This window comes from Cervus canadensis, chromosome X (genome assembly GCF_019320065.1).
Source record: "Cervus canadensis isolate Bull #8, Minnesota chromosome X, ASM1932006v1, whole genome shotgun sequence".
In the NCBI taxonomy this organism is placed as follows: domain Eukaryota; kingdom Metazoa; phylum Chordata; class Mammalia; order Artiodactyla; family Cervidae; genus Cervus; species Cervus canadensis.
The window spans coordinates 5659770-5683106 of NC_057419.1; the positions used below are offsets into that span (position 1 = coordinate 5659770).

General features: G+C 56.1%; 1 protein-coding gene across 6 annotated transcripts; it reads left to right on the plus strand.

The window, feature by feature from the left end:
• Positions 1 to 615: 615 nt before the first annotated feature.
• On the plus strand, positions 616 to 21297 carry IL3RA (interleukin 3 receptor subunit alpha). 6 transcript variants are annotated; one of them, XM_043457621.1, is made up of 13 exons: positions 616 to 1443; positions 2438 to 2559; positions 6917 to 7015; positions 12740 to 12864; positions 13395 to 13506; positions 14220 to 14337; positions 14517 to 14701; positions 15491 to 15609; positions 17351 to 17377; positions 17892 to 18012; positions 19420 to 19519; positions 20692 to 20773; positions 21056 to 21297. In XM_043457621.1, exons 3-13 carry the CDS (start codon positions 6952 to 6954, stop codon positions 21128 to 21130), a joined length of 1128 nt encoding a protein of 375 aa, XP_043313556.1. In that variant the 5' UTR covers positions 616 to 1443; positions 2438 to 2559; positions 6917 to 6951; the 3' UTR covers positions 21131 to 21297. The 6 variants fall into 6 exon arrangements, with proteins under 6 accessions (XP_043313556.1, XP_043313557.1, XP_043313559.1 ...); XM_043457622.1 differs by lacking the exon at positions 616 to 1443 and adding an exon at positions 1611 to 1766; XM_043457620.1 differs by lacking the exon at positions 616 to 1443 and having other exon boundaries at positions 1815 to 2559.
• The last annotated feature ends 2040 nt before the right edge of the window (positions 21298 to 23337 follow it).

The following is a 23337-nucleotide window of genomic DNA, read 5'->3' on the forward strand; positions in this document are numbered from 1 at the left end:
CTGGAGAGTCCCACGGACAGAGGAGCCTGGTGGGCGACAGCCCACGGGGAACAGAAAGAGTCAGACACGACTGAGCGACTGCAAAACAGTGATGACGGTGGGACTATGCCCCGTTACATTGTCCAAATAAAACACGTCTTATTTTTTTTTAAAGAAAAAGGGAAAGAAAGAAAACAAATGAAAACAGAAAACAAAGGGGGAAAGAACAAAGAAAGGGGAAAAAAGAAATAATGATAAGACAGAAAAGAAAACAGAAAGACAGAAAGGAAGAAAGAAAAGAACATGGAAAAAAAAAAGGGAAATAAGATAGAAAGGAAAGATGGAGAGACAGAAAGAAAGGAAGCAAGGAAGAAAAGCAGGAAAAAAAGAGAGCAAGGTGAAGGGTCGGGGAAGGAAAAGAGGATGAAGGCAGCAAAGCCGGGCAGCCCCCATGAGGCCCCTTGGCGCTGACGCTGGAATTCGGAACGTCCGCGTCTGCACGCCCAGCGCTGGCCGCATTCTCCGTGGCGGCCACACCTTGTCGTCAGAGCCCGGGACGGCAGGAGGGCCAGCCAGCGTGTGTCGTAACCGTGGGGCCAGCTCCGAGGTCAGCGTGGCCTCCTTATCTCCGCGGGCACCCGCCACCCCCGCTTCTGCAGAAACTGCCCGCTTCCTACCCCACCCCATTCCCCCGGGGCGGACACGCTGCCTGGAAAGAGGTCCGCCCGGGGCTCAGCGCCGTCCGCTCTGGACTGACTGCGACCCCTCCCTTGGGTCATCTGTCCGCCTCCTCCATCTCCCTGGGAACCCCCCCCCCCCACACCCAGCTCCTCATCATCCTGCTTCCGTCCTAGACCAAGAAGGGCCGGAGATGAGAGGCGTCCACCCCAGGCGGTCGTTGTCCATCGGGCATTCTGGAATCTCCCCAGCGCTTAGCAAGACAGTCATCATCCCCGAGGGGGATGCAGGGACCATGGATCCGACCCTTTCTCTGGAGGGGGGCGGGACTCAGGCTTTCGTCTCCTGGAGAGGCTACTCGGGAACCATGACTCCTGCTCTGTGGCAGGCGGGCGGCCGTCACAGAGGACTCCACGCTGGACGGCTGCAATCCACAGGAAACCATCCTCTCCCGCAGTCCTGGGGACCACATGTCTGAGGTCCCAGGGTCCCAGGATGGTTCAAGGGGTCCCAGGACTGAGCTCCCTCCAGGAAGCCTCCAGGGGAGGGTCCTCCCCGCCTCTTCCAGCTCCTGGGGCCTCCAGGCGTCCATCCCTGGGCGGGTGGCCGCCCCCTCCCATCTCTGCCTCCATCCGCAAGCGGCCGTATCCTCTACCTGCCGGTGTACGAGGGGCCGTCTGCTCAGAAGCGCGGTGGCCCCGTGGGACGTGGGGACCGCCCTGTCCCAGCTGGACTGTGTGTTACCCTCATCCTTACCCCTGCCAGAGAGCCCCACTTCCACAAGAGGTCAGGCTCTGAGGTTCCAGGTGGGCGTGCAAGGCTTAGGCGGGGGGGAGAATAGACAGGAGACAAGGAGGCATGTGGGACTTCCCCGCCCACGACATCAGGCCCGCTCTGATGGGGCGGAGCCCTGTCAGACTCTGCTTTGCATCCCAGATAAGATCCCCCCGACCCCCGACACACACACACCCACCCAAGAGGTGGGGAAGGCAGACGGCTGCCCCTGGAGACGCAGTCCTGAACACCACCTCCTGCGGGACACCGGGATTTGGCGCGCATCTTGTGGCCGTCGATATGTGCCGCCCGGGGCCCATCAGGGGGAGGGAGCGGTGAGTGGGGCTGGAACCCAGGAGCTGTGACAGACACACGGATGGGTGACCCATGTCGCGTGAGGGCAAGGAGGAGGCTCCGGGCGCCGGGAAGTCAGAGACGTCCTGGTGGGCGTTCCGGGCTGAAACATGAATGTGGCGGACTGAGACTCAGGCAGCCAGCACGTGGGCGTAGCCGGGGTCACCTCCCTGTCCCCGCAGGCACGAGGGGTCACTCCCATGGGGACCTCGACAAATGGGGGGTGTCCAGGCGTCCAGGGCCCCCCCAGACATTCATTCCGGCTGGCTCCAGGAAATTGCCCAAGTCCGAGGTGGAGGGGTGGGCAGCCACAGGGGTCCTGACAAAGCAGAAGCTGCAAAGAGAAGTGAGAACAGGAAAAGAAATACTTTGAAAGAGAGAGTGTTTCTTCCAGGAAAAACCCAGAACCTTGGCCAGGGTCCTGACCCCCAGATTATAATTGTGACTCGCGGGCTGGGGAGGAGGGGCGGGATGCCAGCCGGACTCGGTCACACCCTCATGGGGTTGATGATTTTTACTTTTATTTTTTTCTGATGGGGTGGAGCCGCCCCCTCTGCCCTCCCCGCCGTCCCCCCACCCCCGCTGGAGGCTATAAAAACGTTGAATGGGGGAGAAGAAAAAAACACACACACAAGTTTTGTTTCTCGTTCAGGAAGCAGACTGCATCACACGGCCGGGAACTCGAGCCCAGGATCCACCCCCAGGCCAGCAGGACGGGCGCCAAGCGGGGCCCGCCTGGCTCCCACTGACGTCGGGCTCCGCTCTGCATCCCAGGTAAGACCCCCACACACACCCCTCACCCAAGAGGTGGGGAAGGCAGACGGCTGCCCCTGGAGACTCAGTCATGAGCACCGCCTCCTGGGAGACACGGGGATTCAGAACGTATCTCGTGGCCGCTGAGATGTGTCCACCACATCTCAGACCACGTCCGGAGTCCACCACAGGCCAGATCCAAAGACGTTATGCCCAAGAAGCAATGATGGAGGGTCTAACTAACCAATGCAGGTGAGGCAGATTCGAGCCCTGGGTCGGGAAGATCCCCCGGAGGAGGGCATGGCAACCCACTCCAGTATCCTCACCTGGAGGATCCCACAGACACAGGAGCCTGGCGGGCTACAGTCCATGGAGTCGCAGAGAGTCGGACATGACTGAGAACAGGGCAGGACGCTGGTTTCACCCTGGTGCGAGCCTGGATGTGTGGTGTGTATTCACCGGTTCTGTATTTCGTGTTGGGTCTTATGGTTGAATGAATGAGCTGGTCGGAGTGGCTTTCCCAGGACGAGAGGCTCCCGGTAACCAGAATGCCCAGCAACTCTTTCTGGCTCAAACTTCTGCCACCTCCAACCCAGACACGGTGGGGCTGCTAATGTCGAGAGCCCCACCGTCTCCCCCTTCCAACTCTGCGGACCCCAGCCCCAGCCTCTGGGGGCCCAGGTCTGTCCAGACAGGCCCCGTCCCTTTGTCCTTTGGGGTCAGCTGCAGATGATGACCACGTTCGTGCTATTTGGGTCTTTAAAGATGTGAGCATCTCCGGGCGAGGAGGGAAGCCTGTGGGTGGACGCGAATGTCACGGGGCTGGAGCCCTGTGTACGCAGCGGTGGGGTGGGGTGGGGCGGGGCGGGGGCGGGGCTCGGCTCACCTGAGCAAAAGCCAGGAGCGCACCGCCACCCTTCCAGGGACATCCCCGAGGGCTGTCTGCATAGACGAAGACGAGCCCCGCGGCCTCCTCATTGGATCGTGATGAATGAGAGTTGCCCAGTCATGTCTGACTCTTTGTGACCCCATGGTCCATACAGCCCATGGGATTCTCCAGGCCAGAATACTGGAGTGGGTGGCCGTTCCCTTCTCCAGGGGAATCTTCCTGACCCAGAGATCAAACCCAAGGCTCCCGCATTGCAGGCAAATTCTTTACCAGCTGAGCTACCAGGGCAGCCCAGCAATATGGGAGTGGGTAGCTGTTCCCTTCTCCGTGGCATCTTCCTGACCCAGGGTTTGAACCCAGGTCTCCCACATTGCAGGCAGATTCTTTACCAGCTGAGCCACCAGGAAAGCAACCTCATCTGATACTTGTTCACTGTTTGGATTTTGTTTTTTTTCTCTTCCCGTGAGCTTGCTACCTGGACCATTTGTTGTCGTTCAGTCGTGTCCGACTCTTTGCGACCCCATGGGCGGTAGCCCTGCCAGGCTCCTCTGTCCATGGGATTCTCCCAGGCAAGAAGACTGGAGTGGGTTGCCATTTGTCCTCCAGGGAATCTTCCCGAGTCAGGGATCAAACCTGCGTGTCCTACACGGGCAGGCGGACTCTTTATCACTGAGCAACCCGGGAAGCCAGAACGCTCGTGGGCAGGGTGTTGAGCTGTCCTGGATTGCGACGCTGGGCTTGGTTGGAGGCAGCCTCCTCTCAAACTCAAACATTAGGAGGCGCCTGATGCCTCGCTTTCCACACCCGGATCCTTGTACTTCACATGGATTGCCAGGCGTCCGTGCCTGAATACCTCCCCGTGATACCAAGTCTTGGGGCTTCCCTGTTGACCTGTCCTGAGACGGAGTCTCTCCAGGCTTCCCCCCCAAGTTCAGCAAGAACTACAATAGGAGTCAGCCTCTGGGATCAAATGTGTGTGAAAGCTGGCGCTTTTGGGGGGGCGGGTGCAGAGGTGAGTCCTGGGGAGACTCGTGGGAGCCCCGGAGCGGGCTGGGAGAGCAGGCGAGGTCCTGGATGGCTGGAGTCTGGGCTGGGTGTCGTGATAGAGCAGCTGAGAAGGCCCTGAAGGATGAGGGGGGGAGAGTCCCTGCCCCTCCTCGTCAGTTCCAGGCTAGATTCTCGAGGTGAGCTGCCCTCAGAGGGGGTACGTTTGCGGGAGCAATCCTGAGGCCCTGGTGAGGGGCGGCCCCCCAGTCAGGGGAGCGTCCGAGGCTCCATCTGTGTAGCCGCCCCCCACTGGCCCACAGGCACCAATGGCGTTTGCGTGAGTGACTCAGGCAGGTGGGGAGGGGTGGGCGGGCTCCACCAGGAGACCCCCACGGCTGGGGCCCAGGAGGTGAGGAAGGTGGACCGCCCCCCCCGGGGAAGGTTCAGGAGAGCCGGCCTGCTGAGGGGGGCGCTTCATGCGGACCCCAGGGGGAAGAATTCTGGTGGGGGTGGTGACCATTACCGTAACTGGGTCTGAGCAGGAAAGTGAGTCCGTGTTGATTTCATGCGTTTAATTGCACTTCCTTCCACTGTTTGTGAGCCTGGCATTTCCCGGTGCCGCCTGGAACGTGCTTTCTGGGCTCCTGTGGGGTGGTGCCAAGGGCGATTTATAACCCAGGGCGGGAGCGCTGTAGAGACTGGGCGATACACACGTAGGCATACAGACATACAGGTACACACATGTGGACATGTATGCACACACACACACACAAGCACATGTAATGTGTGCACACAGATGCACACAGATAACATGTCCACACACAGTACACACACACAAGCACATGCACACAGACACACAAAAACACGTGTGTGCACACAGATACATATCCATACACAGCACACACACACAAGCACATGTAATGTGTGCGCACAGATGCACACAGATAACATGTCCATACACAGCACACACACACAAACACATGCACACAGACACACAAACATGTGTAATGTGTGCACACAGATACACAGATACATATGCATACCCAGCACACACAGACACGTGTGCACACATGCAGACATGTATCTGCACAGATACACAAACGCATGAGTCAGGTGTTCACGCAGATACCCACAGATGCATGCGAGGCCCACAGAGGCACATGTGTGCACACATGCAGACCTGCATGTATGCATGCACACACAATGTGCACACCGAAGCACACAGATGCACACATATACATACATGCCACGCACACACGTAAACCCAGGCACTGTGTGCTCACATGCATGCATATACATAGACATAGGCATGTAGTTTGCACAGATGCATACACAAGACACATACATAGGGGCACACAGACATATTCACAGAGATACACATATGCACATATATGCATACACAGTGTCCCAACAGATACATAAACACAAGTAGTATGTGCACACAGGCATACAAAGGCACATACGTACAGTGTACACAGATGCATATATAAGACATACACACATGTGCACTCATGCATATACACACATACACACAGACATATATACACAGACACACATGTGCACATATATGCACACTCAGTGCACAGACACATAAACACATGCATGCACACACATGTGTGCACAGGCATGCTGTCTACATGGATGTGTGCACATGTGCACACATGTATGTGCACACATGTGCACACAGTGCGCATAGACATATTCCCAGAGATACACACATCCACATATATGCATGCACAGTCAAATAAACACAAGTAATATGTGCACACATTCATATATATGCACAGACATGCAGTGTACACAGGTGCATATACAAGACACATGTACACACATGTGCATACACGCACATGTACACAGACATATACAAACAGACATACACGTGTACATATATGCACTCAGTGAACATATAAACATGTGCATACACATGCGCATATAGGCATGCTGTATACACAGATACACACATAGGTACACACATACACACACATGCACACTCAGTGCACACATGCATATACACACACGCACACAGATATATACAGACACACGCATGCACATATATGCACACTCAGCGAATACATAAACATGTGCATACACATGCACACATAGGCATGCGGTATACACAGATACGCACATAGGTACACATGTACACACACATGCACACTCAGTGCACACACATGCATATACACACATGCACACAGATATATACAGACACATGCATGCACATACATGCACACTCAGCAAAAAGATAAACATGTGCATACACATGCACACATAGGCATGTGGTATACACAGATATATACAGGTACACATGTACACACATGCACACTCAGCGCACACACATGCATATACACACATGTGCACACATGCACACACACAGGAGGCTCCCCTCCGGAAGCAGCTCTCTGCCCTTCCGGCAGGACACCCCGGGGGGGTTCGGCCCCCTCCCGCCCCCTCCCCCAGCTGTCCCCCGCAGCCGCCCACTGGTCACTGTGTCTCCTCCTCCAGCTGACGCCCGCCCTCCCGTGGGAACTGCCTCACCCATGGCCCTCCTCTGGCTGGCCGTGCTCCTGACACTCATCTGCCGCTCAATGACCACGGACCACGGTAGGAAAAGCCGGGGGGAGCGGGGGGAGAACGGCCCGTGCGGTGTGCTGGGGCCCCTGGGGCTGTGCTGCCTTTCAGTTAAACGGCCGGCGCTGGGGTCACGGCCGAGGCGCCTGGCCACTGAAGGAGATAATCAGCCGCTTCCCATGTGGCCCTCTTCTCAGCCGCCTTGGCGGGTGCGTCTTGCAAAACTCGGACCTCAGAGCCAGAATGTTCGTGCTGATACGGTCACGAGGCTACAGGCAGAGCTGCTGGCGTAGCTGGGGCGCCAGGATCCATCTCTTATCTTCGATTTCCTGTCATCCTTCTCCTGGATTGGGAGACGTCTGTGGGAAAATGAAGGAGACGGGCTGAACTCTGTCCTCAGCAAATTCATGTGCTCAAGTCTTAACCAACAGGACCCCAGAAGGGGAGTTGTTTGGAAACAGTCTTCACACATGCTCTATATTATTATTATTATTATTTGACTGTGCTGGCTCTTTGTTTCAGCACACGGGCTTTTCTGTAATTTCGGCGAGCAGGGGGCCTTCTCTCTAGTTGCGGTGTCCAGACTTCTCATTGCAGTGGCTTCTGTTCTTGTGGATCACGGGCTCTAGGGCATGGGTTAAAGGACAGACTTTGGGACTTCCCTGCCCATCCAGTGGTTAAGACTTTGCCTTCTGATGCATAGGACGCAGGTTTGATCCCTGGTCGGGAAGGTAAGATTTTTGACCTTTGTGGCCAAAAATCCAAAACATAAAATGGAAGCAATATTGTAACGAATTCAATAAAGACCTAAAAACTGGTCCACATGAAGAAAGAGAATGAAAAAAAAAAATGATGCTTTGGGGGCAACCCCATACTGTTCTTCTGACATTCCTCATGGAGATTTAAGGGAGGTGGGGGCCAGACCAGGGTCTCAGGTTCCCAGGATCGTCACTGAAGATGGTGGATAGTGAGCGGTTCACAAAACCATCGTGAGACTCCTCGGGGGTAACAGTCGATCAAGACGTGAGACCGGGTGATGGAGATTGTCACGCCACGCACCCGTCTCTGACAGTCTGGCTGATTTTGGGTGGCAGTTGTGGCTGACGGAGACCATTCAGAGTGGCGGTTGCGGGGTCTTGCCAGCTGCTGCAGGAGAGGTCCCCCCGGGGGACACCCATGCCCTCAGCCGCCCCAGGTACAGAGATTGTGCGTTGCTTTGGCTGCAAGCCTGGGGATGCTGGTGGGATTCAAGGAGACACGGTGCCCACCAGGCAGGCGTGTGCCCTGGGGAGGGTCTGCAGTGGAAGCCCATCCCGTGCAGACTTCTCTGGCTGATCAGCAGACCCCGCACAGGGGCCGAGGGGGCGACGTCCACCTCGGCCTCCTGTCCGACCCCCACTGCATGTAGACGGGGACCAGGCTTTGGGCGACAGACGGGAGCAGAGCCAGGCCAGCTGCTCAGCACAGATGCCCTGTGATTGCGTCAGACAGGGTGACCTGCCTGTGGTGACAGCCACGACGTTGCATAACCGGGAGAGGTTTGCTCCTTGCGCAAATGGTCGTGGAATGGAGGTGGTGTGTGCGGCTGTGTACGTGTGTGTGTTTGTCTCTCTGTGTGTGTGCGCATATGTGTGTACATACATATACACGCACCCATACATGTATGTGCATGTTGTGTGTATACATGTGTGTATGTGTGCCTATATATATGGATGTGTGTATGTGTTTATGTTTGTCTGTATGTGTGTGTATGTGTGTGTATGTGTGTGTCTGCATGTGTGTAGTGTGTGTCTCTATGGATACGTGCCTGTAGGGATGTGTGTGTGTGTGCATGTTAAGATGTTCATGTGTGTTGTGTGTGTGCATGCATGCATGCATGCATATAGATGTATGCATGTGCATGTGTGTATTGTATATGTATGTGTGTGCATGTGTCTGTATACGTGTGTGTACGTGTGTGTGCATATGTGTGTATACACATATGCATGTGTGTATATGTGTATGTGTGTGTTGGGGGCCTATGTCTCCCTAGGGGCTACTGACTTATGCAGCTTTGTGTTGCTTTAATAAAATACCATAGTCTGGAGGATTAAGTGACAGATTTATTTATCATAGCCCTGGAGACCAGACGTCTGAGGTCAGGGTGTCCCAGGGCTGAGCTCCCTGCAGAGGCTCCAGGGGAGGGTCCTGCCCACTTCTTCCAGCTTCTGGGGGCTCCGGGCATCCATCCCTGGGCCGGTGGCCGCCTCCCTCCCGTCTCTGCCTCCGTCTCCACGTGGCTTCTCCTCTGTGTCCGTGTCTCCACTCTTCCATGTCTTACAAGGACCAGTCATGGGTTTAGGGCCACCCCCATCCAGGAGGAAGCTCATCTCAGACCCTTCACTCCATCACAGCTGCAGAGACCCTATTTCCAGAGAAGGTCTGATTCTCAGGTCCTGCAAATTAGGTCTTCAGTATGGTTTGTGGGGGAGGATGGAGAGACCAGCGTTCATTCCACCCCAGCTGGCTCCATCACCTCGGAGGACGAGTGTGTAGAGGCCTCCCAGGGAGGTTTTCCAGGGACCGCAACTGCAAAGACAACAGGTTGCTTCTGTCCGTCTCTTTGTGCTGAAATCAGTCCCGAGACTGCAGCTGGTGATCAGAGGGGCTGGGAGATGCAGGAGCTCTAGAAGGGGAGGGGGCTTCCTTCACGTCTCGGGATGCTGCCCCCCAGCACGTCCTGCCTCTTGTCTGGCCCCACTGTTCTGGGGCGCGAGGCTGCCGCCACCTCTGGGATCACGTCAGGCCCGTGGGTGAGGAGGGGTCGCTGACCACAGGCAGGAAGTGACCTCCTCTCTAGGAGACAGTGAAGGAAGCGGGCTGCAGGCTGCAACAGTATAAGGACCCACCCTTCAGGCCCTCCTAAAAATACAGCCTTGGTGGAACTGCGTTAGAGGGGCTGTGGGTACAGGAGGCAGAGGAAGAGAAGGCAGCCCTGAGACCGCACACATGTTCGTGTTGAGTCATACGGAGAAGTGGTTCGTCTTTCACTGCCGAGTCTTAATTAGCGCATGGATTTTTCATAGCTTTATCTACGGGAGGGTCGTGTTCTTCCATTTCTAGTTTGCTGAGAGCTTTTCATCTTCACGGGTGTTAAAATGCTGTCGAAATATTCAGAAAAGAAAAACAAAAGTTGGGACTTCCGTGGGGGTCCACTGATGGAGACTCCGTGGTTCCAGTGCAAGGGACACGGGTTTGATCCCTGCTCTGGGTCCGAACGTTCTGCATGCCATGTGGTGTGGCCAGAAGAGAAACAATAAATGAAAAAAAAAAGTCAAAATATTTCCTGCTTCTGTTGAGGAGACTGTCACTTTTCTGTTAGAAAGGGTGAATTATAGTGATGGTTAAAATAAACTTGCATTCTTAGAATAAGTGTCTTGGGTCAAGAGGTCTTACCAGGTTGATGTGTTGCCCTATTTTATGTACTCACATTTTGTAAAGGAATTTTGTATCTATGTGATAAGGCATATTGGTCTCTAGTTTCAGTTCAGCTCAGTCTCTCAGTCGTGCTGACTCTTTGCGACCCCGTGGACTGCAGCACGCCAGGCTTCCCTCTCCATCACCATCTCCGGGAGTTTGCTAAAACTCATGTCCATCGAGTCGGTGATGCCATCCAACCGTCTCATCTGTCATCCCCTCCTCCTCCTGCCTTCAATCTTTCCCAGCATCAGGGTCTTTTCAAACGAGTCAGCTCTTCGCATGAGGTGGCCAAAGTATTAGAGTTTCAGCTTTAGCATCAGTCCTTCCAATGGACACCCAGGACTGATCTCCTTTAGGATGGACTGGTTGGATCTCCTTGGAGTCCAAGGGATTCTCAACACTTCTCCAACACCACAGTTCAAAAGCATCTGTTCTTCAGCGCTCAGCTTTCTTTATAGTCCAACTTTCACATCTATACATGACCACTGGAAAAACCATAGCTTTAACTAGACAGATCTTTGTCGACAAATAATGTCTGTGCTTTTTAATATGCTGTCTAGGTTAGTCATAACTTCTCTTCCAAGGAGCAAGCCTATTTTAATTTCATGACTGCAGTCCCCATCTGCAGTGATTTTCAGTTCAGTTCGGTTCAGTTGCTCAGTCGTGTCTGACTCTTTGCGACCCCATGAACTGCAGCACACCAGGCCTCCCTGTCTGTCACCAACTCCTGGAGTTTACCCAAACCCATGTCCATCGAGTCGGTGATGCCATCCAACCATCTCATAATCTGTCATCCTCTTCTCCTCCTGCCCTCAGTCTTTCCCAGCATCAGGGTCTTTTCAAAAGAGTCAGCTCTTCACATCAGGTGGCCAAAGTATTGGAGTTTCAGCTTCAGCATCAGTCCTTCCAATGAACATTCAGGGCTGATCTCCTTTAGGATGGACTGGTTGGACCTCCTTGCAGTCCAAGAGACCCTCAAGAGTCTTCTCCAACACCACAGTTCAAAAGCATCGATTCTTTGGCACTCAGCTTTCTTTATGGTCCAACTCTCACATCCATGCATGACTACTGGAAACACTATAGCTTTGACTAGAGGGTCTCTAGTTTACTTTTATTATTATTATTCATTTATTAATATTATTTATTTTGGGCTTCCCTCGTGGCTCAGACAGTAAAGAATCCGCCTGCAATGTAGGAGATCCAGGTTTGATCCCAGGGTAGGGAAGATCCCCTGGAGAAGGGAATGGCAACCCACTCCAGTATTTTTGCCTGGAGAATCCGATGGACAGAGGAGCCTGGCGGGCTACAGTCCATGGGGTCACAAAGAGTCGGACACGACTGAGCCACTGAATGGAACTGAATGGCTGTTTTAACAGACTTTTCTCTTACTTTCACTGTCTGCCATTTATGGCACAACTTCGTTCTGGAATATTTATTTGGGTCTTAGTCGTGGCACTCGGGTTACCCTATAGTTGTGCCGTGTGGGCCCAGAGGCCCCAAAGCATGTGAGATCTTAGTTCCCTGAGCAGGGATAGAACTCATGTCCCCTCCACTGGAAGGCGGATCCTTAACCAGTGGACCACCAGGGAGGTCCCAATGGGACGATTTCTAAGCCCTGATGCTTCTGGTCACGGCCAACACATGACTGCCTCTCTGAGCGTCTAGTAACATTTTATCAGGTGCCATCCTGTAAAGGCTGGGTTGGGAAAGGTCTGCTTTGCTTAAAGCCTTCTTTAAAGACGGTTGGGCTTCCCAGGTGGCCCAGCAGTAAAGAATCCTCCTGCCAACGCTGGAGATGTAAGAGACGTGGGTCCCATCCCTGGGTTGGGAAGATGCCCTGGAGGAGGGCCTGGCAACCCACTCTAGTACTCTGGCCTGGAGAACCCCATGGACAGAGGAGCCTGGCAGGCTGCAGTCCACTGGGTCGCAGAGAGTCGGACACGACCGAAGCGACTTAGCACGCACGCACGCCGTGTTGCTTTCGGCCGTAGAGCAAAGTGAATCAGCCGTTCGAACACAACTTTCTTTGACGTGTGTGGCTGAGAAAGGTACATTTCCTAACAGCTAGGATGGGAGAGGTGACCTGCTTTCCTGACGTTCCCTACCGTCCCCCACCCCACCCTGCCACTGTCGTTGGTGAGAAGGTGGGATCACTAAGATGCTACAAATTCTTGACTTTGAATTTGTACAGATTCGTGGTTGCTCCTGGCAACCGTGTCTCCGCCTAGAACTCAGCTTCCCAAAGGCTGAGTCCGCAGAGACAGTTTAAGCGTTCTGTGTCTCTCTCCCACTCTGTAGCCATCTCCGATCCAGACCCAATTACGAACTTAAGGATAGATCCACAAAGAAAAAGATTGGTCTGGGAGCAGCATGGGAATGTTTCCAAAATTGCGTGTTACGTCAATTCAAAACCTTTAACAGAGGTAAGCCGTCTTCCCTGGACTTAGCCTCACAGAGACATGGGTTCCACCCTTGGGCCCAGGGGTCATTTATGGACACCACGGCTCAAGACATCCGCAGTGGTACCTCCTGGACGGGATTGGTGTGAAAAGGGGCTGAGATACTGCAGCTGGACAGACAAGCCCAGTTGAAAGTGGTGGTGTTGTTCAGTTGCTCAGTCGTGTATGATTCTTTGTGACCCCATGAATCACAGCACGCCAGGCTTCCCTGTCCATCACCAACTCCCAGGGTTTGCTCAAACTCATGTCCATCGAGTTGGTGATGCCATCCGACCATCTCATCCTCTGTCGTCCCCTTCTCCTCCTGCCCTCAATCTTTCCCAGCATCAGGGTCTTTTCCAATGAGTCGGCTCTTCCCATCAGGTGGCCAAAGGATTGGAGCTTCAGCCTCAGTCCTTCCAATGAATATTCAGGACTGCTCCCCTTTAGGATGAACTGGTTGGCTCTCCAGGTGGCTTGATTTTATTGTGAATAAATGGCTTCATCTCTCTCAGGCAAAGGGAAACCAATGCACTCTTGGGGACTTGTCGTGCGAAGTAAAAAACTACACCGTGAAGGTGATGAAAGGTCAACCGTTCTCTGCTTGGATTCAGTATCCGAAGCAAGGTGAGGGGTAGACACTCTCTTGGGGTTTCGTTTGCTTTTGATCACCCGTTAGCATTCCGAATAGCAAGATGATGACTTTTAACTTGGATGGATGGGTCGGTAGTGACGTAGCTTTGTGGGAAAAAGGCCATTTCTTGAGAGACCCTTGGACTGCAAGGAGATCCAACCAGTCCATCCTATAGGACATCAGTCCCAAATGTTCATTGGAAAGACTGATGCTGAAGCAGAAACTCGAATCCTTTGACCACCTGATGCGAAGAGATGACTCACTGGAAAAGACCCTGATGCTGGGAAAGATTGAAGGCAGGAGAAGAAGGGGATGACAGGGGATGAGGTGGTTGGATGGCATCACCGATTCGATGGACATGAGTTTGAGTAAGCTCCGGGAGTTGGTGATGGACAGGGAGGCCTGGAGTGCTGCAGTCCGTGGGGTCGCGAAGAGTCGGACACGACTGAGTGACTGAACTGCACTGAACTGATGTTCAAATTCGTGTCCATTGGGTCCTTGAGGATTGACCGGTTAGCTCTCCTCGCCGTCCAAGTTAATGTCCACTGAACAGCACAGTGACTCCGTGGTATATACGTATATTCTTTCGCATGACAGTTTTCCCCGGAAGAGTGGATGCTTTTCCCCGTGGTCCACACAGCCGGACCCTGGTGTTTATCGAGGAGCTCACTTTCCCGCCTCCTCCCTCTTCTTTGTGAACCCCAAGGCAACCCCCGGGCGGCTGCGGACAACCTGACCTGCCGGGTGCACGACGTGGATCAGCTCAGCTGCAGCTGGGCGGTGGGCAAGGAGGCCCCAGCGGACGTGCAATACTATTTCTACCTGTAGGTGTGGCCGGGCTCCGTCCCCAAGCCCCGCCCCCCAAGCCCCAGGGGGTGGGGCGGGGCTTCGGGGGCGGGGCTTCAGGCGAGGCTTTAGGGGCGGGCCTTCAGGGGCGGGCCATCAGGGTGGGGCGGGGCTTCCGGGGCCCGGCCCCAGCCCCAAGCACCCGCTACCCATCTAGGGAGACGTGGCCGTGTCCGAAGTACATGCAGAACCAGCAGGGCGTCAACGTCCAGTGCCATTTTGACAGCATCTCCCTTAAACCTCAACTTCAAAGCCAAACTCTGTTCCGTTTCCTGGTGAATGGTACCAGCGGTGGTTCCAAAATCCCCTGCCGCGAAACGCTTCACAGATTACAAGAAATTGGTGAGAAAACGTGAGAACCTCCTTCACGTGCCCCCCCACCCCCGTTCCTTGGCTTTGCAATGCTGGTATCTTGTGGCGGAGGGTGGGGCAGGGTACCCCACCCTCGGAACCAAAGGGTAACCTAAGGGTAACACCAAGGGTCTTTGCTTTCAAGACCCTTGTAACCAAATCCCTCAAGCTGGGGCGGCATGTGTTACTCGCTCAGTCCTGTCCAACTCTTTGCGACCCCGTGGACCGCAGCGCGCCAGGCCTCCCTGTCCATCGTCAACTCCCGGAGCTTGCTCAAACTCATGTCCATCGAGTCCGTGATGCCATCCAACCATCTCATCCCCTGTCGTCCCCTTCTCCTCCTGCCTTCAGTCTTTCCCAGCATCAGGGTCTTTTCCAGTGAGTCAGTTCTTTGCATCAGGTGGCCAAAGGATTGGAGTTTCAGCTTCAGCATCAGTCCTCCCAATGAATATCCAGGACTGGTTTCCATGGGCTCTAGGGCGCTTGGATTTCAGTCGTTGCAGCTCATGGGTTCGCTGGTTCTGGCTCCCCAGTTCCAGAGCACAGTCTTAATAGTTGTGGCCCACAGGCGTAGCTGCCCCAGGGCATGTGGGATCTTCCTGGACCAGGGATTGAACTCCTGTCCTCTGCACTGGCAGCTGGATTCGTATCCACTGGGTGGATCCACAGGGAAGGAAGTCCTAGGAGGCCTGTTTTGAAAGTATCTTCAGGAAACAATATTTTGTTTGTTTGTTTGCTTTTCATGTGCTTTACTCATAGATTTTTTTTTTCCTCCCCTAGAAATATTAGCTGCCCCGAACATCACAAAAACGTGGTGTAACAAAAACTACTCGTTCATGGAATGGGAAGTAAAGAGTCTCTTTACTGAAGACCTCAAGTATGAACTTGAGATACAGAAGGTAAGCATGCCACCTCCCAGGTGGGCGTCTCTTGTGGTCTGATGCCCCAGACTCTGGAGTTTTGTGGGGAGTCAAGCCGTCTAAAGAAAAGAGGAACCATGAGATAACTGAGCGGCAGCGAAACCCGAAGCGTTTGGTTGTCTGGGACTTCCCCGGCCATCTGTCAGTTAAGACATCCCCTTCCAGTGCGGGGGGCGTGAGTTCAGTCTCTGGTTGGGGACCTAAGATCACATGGACCTCGAGGCCAAAAAAAGAATAAAACAGAAGGTAAGAGAGAAGCAATATTGTAACAGATTCAGTAAGGACTTTAAGAATGGTCCAGGAAAAAAAAATTGAGACAGCAACAACAAAATAAGCGTTTGGGTGTTTGAAGGACAACGCTGACCTTGGAAAAGAAGTCAGAACGTGCAGGAAAGTTTTCTGCCATGTTTGGGGTGGAGGAGACATGCTCAGCTGTCGTTGTGCAGGAGACAAATGACGTGATAGAAAAAGACAAGGCTGAGACAGACACTGGGGAAACCCTCTGATCGCAGGTCACACGCACGCGTCTGAGCTAACTCCGTTCAGTTGTATCTGACACTGTGACCCCATGGGCTGTAGCCCGCCAGGCTCCTCTGTCCATGGGATGCTCCAGCCAAGAATACTGGAGTGGGTTGCCTTGTCCTCTTCTAGGGGATCTTTCTCACCCAGGGATAGAACTCGCGTGTCTTATGTCCCCTGCACTGGCAGGCAGCTTCTTTACCACTAGCAGCACCTGGTCATATGGCACAGAGCCTGCAGTTTCCGTGCGAAAAATGAAATCCTTCCTCCCCACCAAAGATGGTACCTCGGTGTTCACAGAACCTACGTGTATAATGGTCCTCAAGTTCGACACCACTTGAGGGATGGGATGACCGAAATATGTCCACAGAGTGGAATCCTATCCACCAAGAACCAGAGCGCCCTATTTTACAATAGCCTGGAAGTGGCAGCCACCTAGATGTCCATTGACAGAGGAATGGATAAAGAAGCTGTAGTACACATACAGATGATGGAATGTTACTCAGTCATGAAAAGGAATGCATTTGAGTCAGTTCTAATGAGGTGTGTGAACCTACAGTGTGTTATACAGAGCGAAGTAACTCAGAAAGAGAGAAACAAGTATTGTATATTAGTGCCTGTATGGGGGAGGAGTTTGGCTCAGATGGGACAGAATCTGCCTGCAATGCAGGAGACCTGGGTTTAGTCCCCATGTCAGGAAGACCCCCTGGAGGAGGGCATGGCAACCCACTCCAGTATCCTTGCCTGGAGAACCCCACGGACAGAGGAGCCCAGCGGGCTACAGTCCACGGGGTCACAGAGTCGGACATGACCAAGTACACACACACAGACACAGTGCGTGTATATAAATCCCAAACTCCTAATTTGTCCTTCCCCCAGGTACTTTTCCGTTCATTGATACATTATTCTCAATTATCTCTATTTATTATTTTTATGGGCTTCCCTGGTGGCTCAGATGGTAAAGAATCCGCCTGCCAGTGCAGGAAACCCAGGTTCGTACTCTGGGTCCGGAAGATCCCCTGGAGGAGGGTATGGCGACCCACTCCAGGATTCTTGCCTGGGGCATCCCATACGTATGACATCTGTGATTTCTGTTCAGTGAGTGATTAGCGTCGGCTTTTCTGTGACCGTGAAACCGCTCGGACCAATGAGCCTTTCCTGGGTGTGGATCAGCCTCCCATGCTCCACTGTTCTCTTACAGGGCACGGACCTCCCCTACAAAAAGGAGGTGGGTATCCACCCTGCGTGGCCCCCGCAATCTGCCGTCTCAAGCACAGGCTCCTTATTTGAATCGGTGTCCAGACCCTCTGAGACGAGGCGCCCCAGCGCACGGGCCAGGCGTTATCACCTATGCACCCCCGCTTCGCGGCTAGATCCCGGGGACTTGCTGACCCCATCGTCACGCCCAACTAACCGCATCTAACCCACAGAGGCGGCCGTTCCCGCGGGCAGTCATGAGTGCCAGTCGAGAACCCGTCTCTGTCTCTGTCTGTCCCTCCCGTCTCCGCCTCCGTCTCCACGTGACTTCTCTGTGTCTGTGTCTCCCCTCTTCTGTGTCTTATAAGGGTCCCGTCGTGGGGTTTAGGGCCACCCCCAGCCAGGAGGGACCTCATCTCAGACCCTTCACTCTATCACCTCTGCAGAGACCCTGTTCCATAATAAAGGCGTCTTCTGAGGCTCTGAGTGTCAGCCACAGATCTGCAGGGGTCTCTCCCTGCTGTCTGCTTGCTTTTCAACTGCAGACGGAGCTCAAGACCTTTATGTTGAGGAACCCAGGACCCTACACGGTGAAGGTCAAGGCCATGGACTCCGTGTTCTTCAGGAGAAGACCGCAAGGCCAGTGGAGCGCCCCGCAGCACCTCGGTGAGGGGGACGCCCCTTGCGTCTCTCCAGGGGTGGGCGGCGGGGGTGGGGTGTGTGTGTGTTGGGGGCGGGGGTCACGGAGGCAAGGATCCCTGGCAGCCAGCAGCCTGCCAGACACTCTGACCATCGCTGCTCCTTGATGCGCCTGCTGGAGGGAGAGGAGACCGTCCACCCACCTCGGCCTGGTTCCCCAGACAGGGCTCCAGGGACCATGGCTGACCCGCGGGGGGCGGGAGACAGGAGATGGTCCCGGGAACCAGCCCTGCCCCACCCACCCCACCCGCCCCACCCAGCCCATCATACATCATACGGGAGGTGTGGACTGCTAGCGGGGGTCTCTGTCTCCCTCCAAAGTTGCCCTGGGGACGGGTTTTCCTCTGCAGTTAGAAGGCTTTCCCCAGGTGACAGCTGCTGGGTGTCCTTGAGCTCTGCTCCAAAGCCCCACCTCCTCTCAGGCCCCAGGCCACATCCCATTCCTGACCTGACCCAGCAGGAAAACCTGGGGCACCAGGCTGAGCCGTGAGCGTGAGTGTCCTGGGGCGTGGAGGGGGGCGGCTGTAACAAATGACCACAGACAGTGCTTAAGCAACAGACACCCACCCTCCCGAAGTCCTGGAGACCAGACATCTGAGGTCAAGGGGTTCCCAGGGCTGAGCTCCCTGCAGAGGCTCCAGGGGAGGGTCCTTGCCGCCTCTCCCAGCTTCTGGGGGCTCCGGTCGTCCATCCCTGGGCTGGTGGCCGCCTCCTTCCCATCCTTGATGGACTGTGTGCCCAAGTTGTTCCATGGAGATACGCAAGGTGCGCGTGGAGACGGCCATCGCGTAACCTCTCAGAAGATTTTTAATGCATTAAAAAAAAAAAAATCCAAAGGGATGTGAGAAATCCGTGATGACCATATATTAAATTCAAAGGCTGACGCAGGGGCGCACCCAGGACGCCACAGGGAAGGAGGTGGTGATGGTTCGCCTGGGAAACAGACCAGCCCAAGTGGCGCGTGCTGTGAAAGTGTCAGTCGCTCAGTGGTGTCCCCAACTCTCTGCGACCCCATGGATGTACCCCACCAGGCTCCTCTGTCCATGGGATTCTCCAGGCCAGAATAGTAGAGTGGGTTGCCATGCCTTTCTCCAGCGGAATCTTCCCGACCCAGGGATCCAACCCGGGTCTCCCGCGTGGCAGGCACATTCTGTGCGCCAGACTCCATCTGGTGGTCAGTGGCGGGGGCAGGGGGCAGGTAGCGGTATTCTGGCGACTTGGGAAGGATTCCCGCGCAGCGCGGGCAGCGGGCTCAGGTGGCTGATGTCCGCGGGGTGGATCGCGCTCCTGGGTGCGGCCCTGCGTCCCCAGCCCCGCAGGGAGGCCTTGTCCCGGGCCCTGCCCGACGTTTCCCGCCCGCCCCTTCTTCCCTAGACTGTGACCGCAAGGACGCGTCCTTCCCGCTCTGGCTGGTGTACCTGCTGGCCCCGCTTGGGGCGCTGCTCCTGGTGGGGCTCCTGTTTCTCTGTCGCAGGTGAGCCCCGCAGGCCCGCCCTCCCCCGGTTTGCGCTCCGGAGGTTTTTTTCTGGAGGGGGGCACGGGCAACCCACTCCAGTATCCGCTATCTGGAGAATCCCCACGGACAGAGGAGCCCCCCTGAGCGGCTAACACTTTGTGGAGCGCGATCTGCAGGCCCGGCGGCGCGCGCTCCCGCCCGGACCCGTGCGCCCTGCGTCTTGGCCGCGGAACGCGCGTGCCCGGCGTCTCCGGCCGCCGCTTCCAGTCTCCCCAGCGGTCTTGTATCAGCAGGACCCTGGTTTCCCCTGTCTGTTCTCTGCCCCCTGCAGAAGCCAAGGAGCCCAAAGTCCACAGGGTACCATCCTCGGGGCGCGGGGTCCCTGCCTCTGCGGGCCCCCAGTGCGCGTGGGGCGCGCTATCTGCGGCCGGGCTCCGCGGCCGGTCCCCTGTCGCCCCCCGCACTGTGCTCCCTTCACACCTCGCCGCGACGCCGTTGGCCCCCACCCCGCCGCCCTCCAGCAACCTCCGCACTGGCCTCAGGGAGCGCTCCCGAGCCCAGCAGGCGGACGCCGGCGGTGTGCGGCCCTTTCAGCCCTGACCGCGCCCCCGCGGTGCCTGCCAAACGCTGCGCGCTCAGCCTCATCCGTGCGCCGCCCTCGGCCCACCTCCGGGGCTCGGTGCGGCTCCTGCCTCGTGAAGCTCCTGGTTTCACACACACACACACACACACGGACACACCCAGAAACACGTAGACACACACAGACACACACGACCCCATATATAGACAGAGAGACACACACACACACACACACCGCCTAGCCAGGGGCTAGGGTTGGGAGTGGATGGGCCGTAGCCCCAAAGCAGGGGGACCACCCGCTTCCCGTGGACGCCACTGGGAGCGGGAGGTTGCCATGGTGATGGGATGGGACGGCCTCCATGGTGATGGGTTGGGGCGGCCTCCATCCTTACAGGATCTCGGGGGAGGTGCCGAGGAGGAGCTGATTTCGCTGCCGCCAGTCTACTAAGGCTCCGATTTCTGTGTCCGGATGGTGGGGGGCGGGGGGTGGGAACGAAGACTCCGTCCCAACGGAGGGCGGAGTCCGAGTGCTTGCAGGCCGCGCTGGGCCCTCTGGGGGGCGCCGCGGTGCCGCGCGGGTTTCACACCCACACATCCTCTTCTCCTCCGAGGTGGCCGGTGATGCGGAAGCTGTTCCCGCGTGTCCCTCACGTGAAAGACCCCATCGGCGACAGCTTTCAGAATGAGAGGATGGTACGCGCTGCGCAGGGGCTGGCGCGCGTGGCCGGGTCTGGGGCCGCGCGCCCCGCCCGGGGATCGGGGCTGGGGGTGCACTTCCCGCTGGCTGCCGGCGGTGGCCAAGCAGCATGATGGGCAGGGGAGGTCGCCCCCGAGGCGCGGGTCTGGGAGCCCCCTGCCGAGGCGGGGGGTGCCCTGTCCCGGATCCCTGCGCTATCCGAGGTTTTCCGGGGCGCACTTGCCGCTCCCGTACCCCACCCCGCACCCCCACTCACCCCCACCCCCTGCGCCCTGCAGGTGGCCTGGGACCCAGAGCCGGAGAGCCAGGAAGACTGTCCCGTGGCCCAGGTGCAGGTGTTGGGGGAAACATGAAACTCATGCAACCCGGGGCTTCATTCTTCTGCTGGGGAGGGCGCACGGCTGGGCCGGGTTGGACGCGGACGTTTGCTGCACGGCTGAGGATGGGAAAGCCTGCTGCACCTGACTGGGGGATTGCCTTCCTTGTGCTTATTTCTCAAATAAACTACTTTTTGACCTGTCACGGGCCCCCTGGAGGTGGGGGGGGGGTCACCCCGCAATGCCGCACAGCGCCCTGGACACCCCCAAATGTCCACTGTGTTGGCTGGCCTGGTTTCTCTTTAAATGGTTCCATTTCCCATTGTGTGTTAGTCGTCCATTTCCCCTTTTAAGCCCCTTAAATCACTTAATTGAGAGGTGTACACACACACACACACACACAGCCCCCCACCCCCAGCTACAAGGTTAAATCTGTGGGACAGGGGGCAGGTAGACTTGGGAGTGCAGACCTGCCCCAGTCCATGGGGTCAGAGTCGGACAGGATTGAAGTCACACACACACACACACACACACACACACACACACACACGAAAGGATTTAGCCTACCCCGCCCCCCACCCCCAAACACGGGAAAGGACTTGGCCTACCCCCCACAGGAACTCAGGGCTTCTCAGGAGGGACCTCGGATCTGTTTAGTCTTGTTCACACACTAGAGTTCTGGCTGCAAAGAATCCACCCCAAAGGCAGAGGCGGGGTTGCCAAGCCTGAGGGAGGTAAGCCAGCTGAACGTGCCCCTGTGGTTATTCCACTCAAGGTGCTGAAGGCACCATGTCCAGGATCTGACCCCCACCGTCAGCACAGGTCTGGGCTGACAGGTTCCTGACTCGGTCGGTCCGCCCTAGCGGCTGGGTCGGAAGTCGGGACACCCCGCCTGGCTCAACCCCCTTCCGCGAGTGCGGGCTGGACTCGTTCCAGCGTGGGCTGGGCGACCTTGGGGACAGCTGGCTCCAACTTCCTGTTCTCGGAGTGACCTCACGCTGCTCTGCAGATTATCCAAGCCCTGCCTTTCAAGGACATAAGCCAGCTTGGGGGTGAGGGTTGTGGTTGGGCTGCGACCTGCAGATGACCCCCAACCGACCTCTCCAATGTCACTGGGTGCTGGCAGCTGAGTGGAGCCAGGGGACACCTCTGTGTGCAGCCTCCTGAGGGCTCAGGCTGGTTGATGACCCCCCGGACACTCTCCCCAACCTCCACAGACACCCCGAGGCGGCCTCGGAGCCCACCCCACGCCCCCTACAATCACATGCCACGACCCTGACATCGGCCTGGTGGACTGTCCCTGCAGTGAGCAGTAGGGCTCTGGTTTCGGCAGGAATACTTAGCTGCGGGGGGTTGGCGGGGCAGGTGTGTGTCTTAAGTCCATCAGTGATGGCTGACACCCCGTGGACTGTAGCCGGCCAGGCTCCTCTGTCCAGAGGATTCTCCAGGCAGGAATACTCGAGTGGGCTGCCATGCCCTCCCCCAGGGGATCTTCCCAATTCAGCGAGTGATTGAACCCGGGTCTCTGGCACTGCAAGGGCGACAGCTGAGAGCCTAAAAGTTGGTGAACAATCTGCCTGCAATGCAGGAGGCCTGGGCTGGGGAGAGCCCTTGAAGAAGGAATTCGCAACCCACTCCAGTGTTCTTGCGGGGAGACTCCCACGCACAGAGGAGCTTGCGGGGCTTCAGCCCATGGGGTCACAAAAGACTTAGCAACTACACCACCACCATCAGGGAAGCCCCAGGGCGCCCACCTTAGAGGGCATTCCCGGGAGCCCTGGGCACGGGTGGGCCCCACAGCTGCCACCACCTTGGGGGTCCCGTGTGGTTAAACCCCAGCTACAGCTGAGAAGGCTGAGCACCGAAGGACTGACGCTTCTGAACTGTGGTGCTGGAGAAGCCTCTTGAGACTGCCTTGGACTGCAAGGAGATCCAACCAGTCCATCCTAAAGGAAATCAGTCCTGAGTGTTCACTGGAAGGACTGATGCTGAGGCTGAAACTCCAATACTCTGGCCACCTGATGTGAAGAGCTGACTCATTTGAAAAGACCCTGATGCTGGGAAAGATTGAGGGCAGGAGGAGAAGGGGACGAGAGAGGATGAAATGGCTGGATGGTATCACCAACTCGATAGACATAAGTTTGAGCAAACTCGGAGTTGGTGATGGACAGGGAGACCTGGTCTCAAACCTGCTGCTGCTTTCCGCCCCGCGAGGACTCTCTGTTGAGAAAGGAGACGAGCGC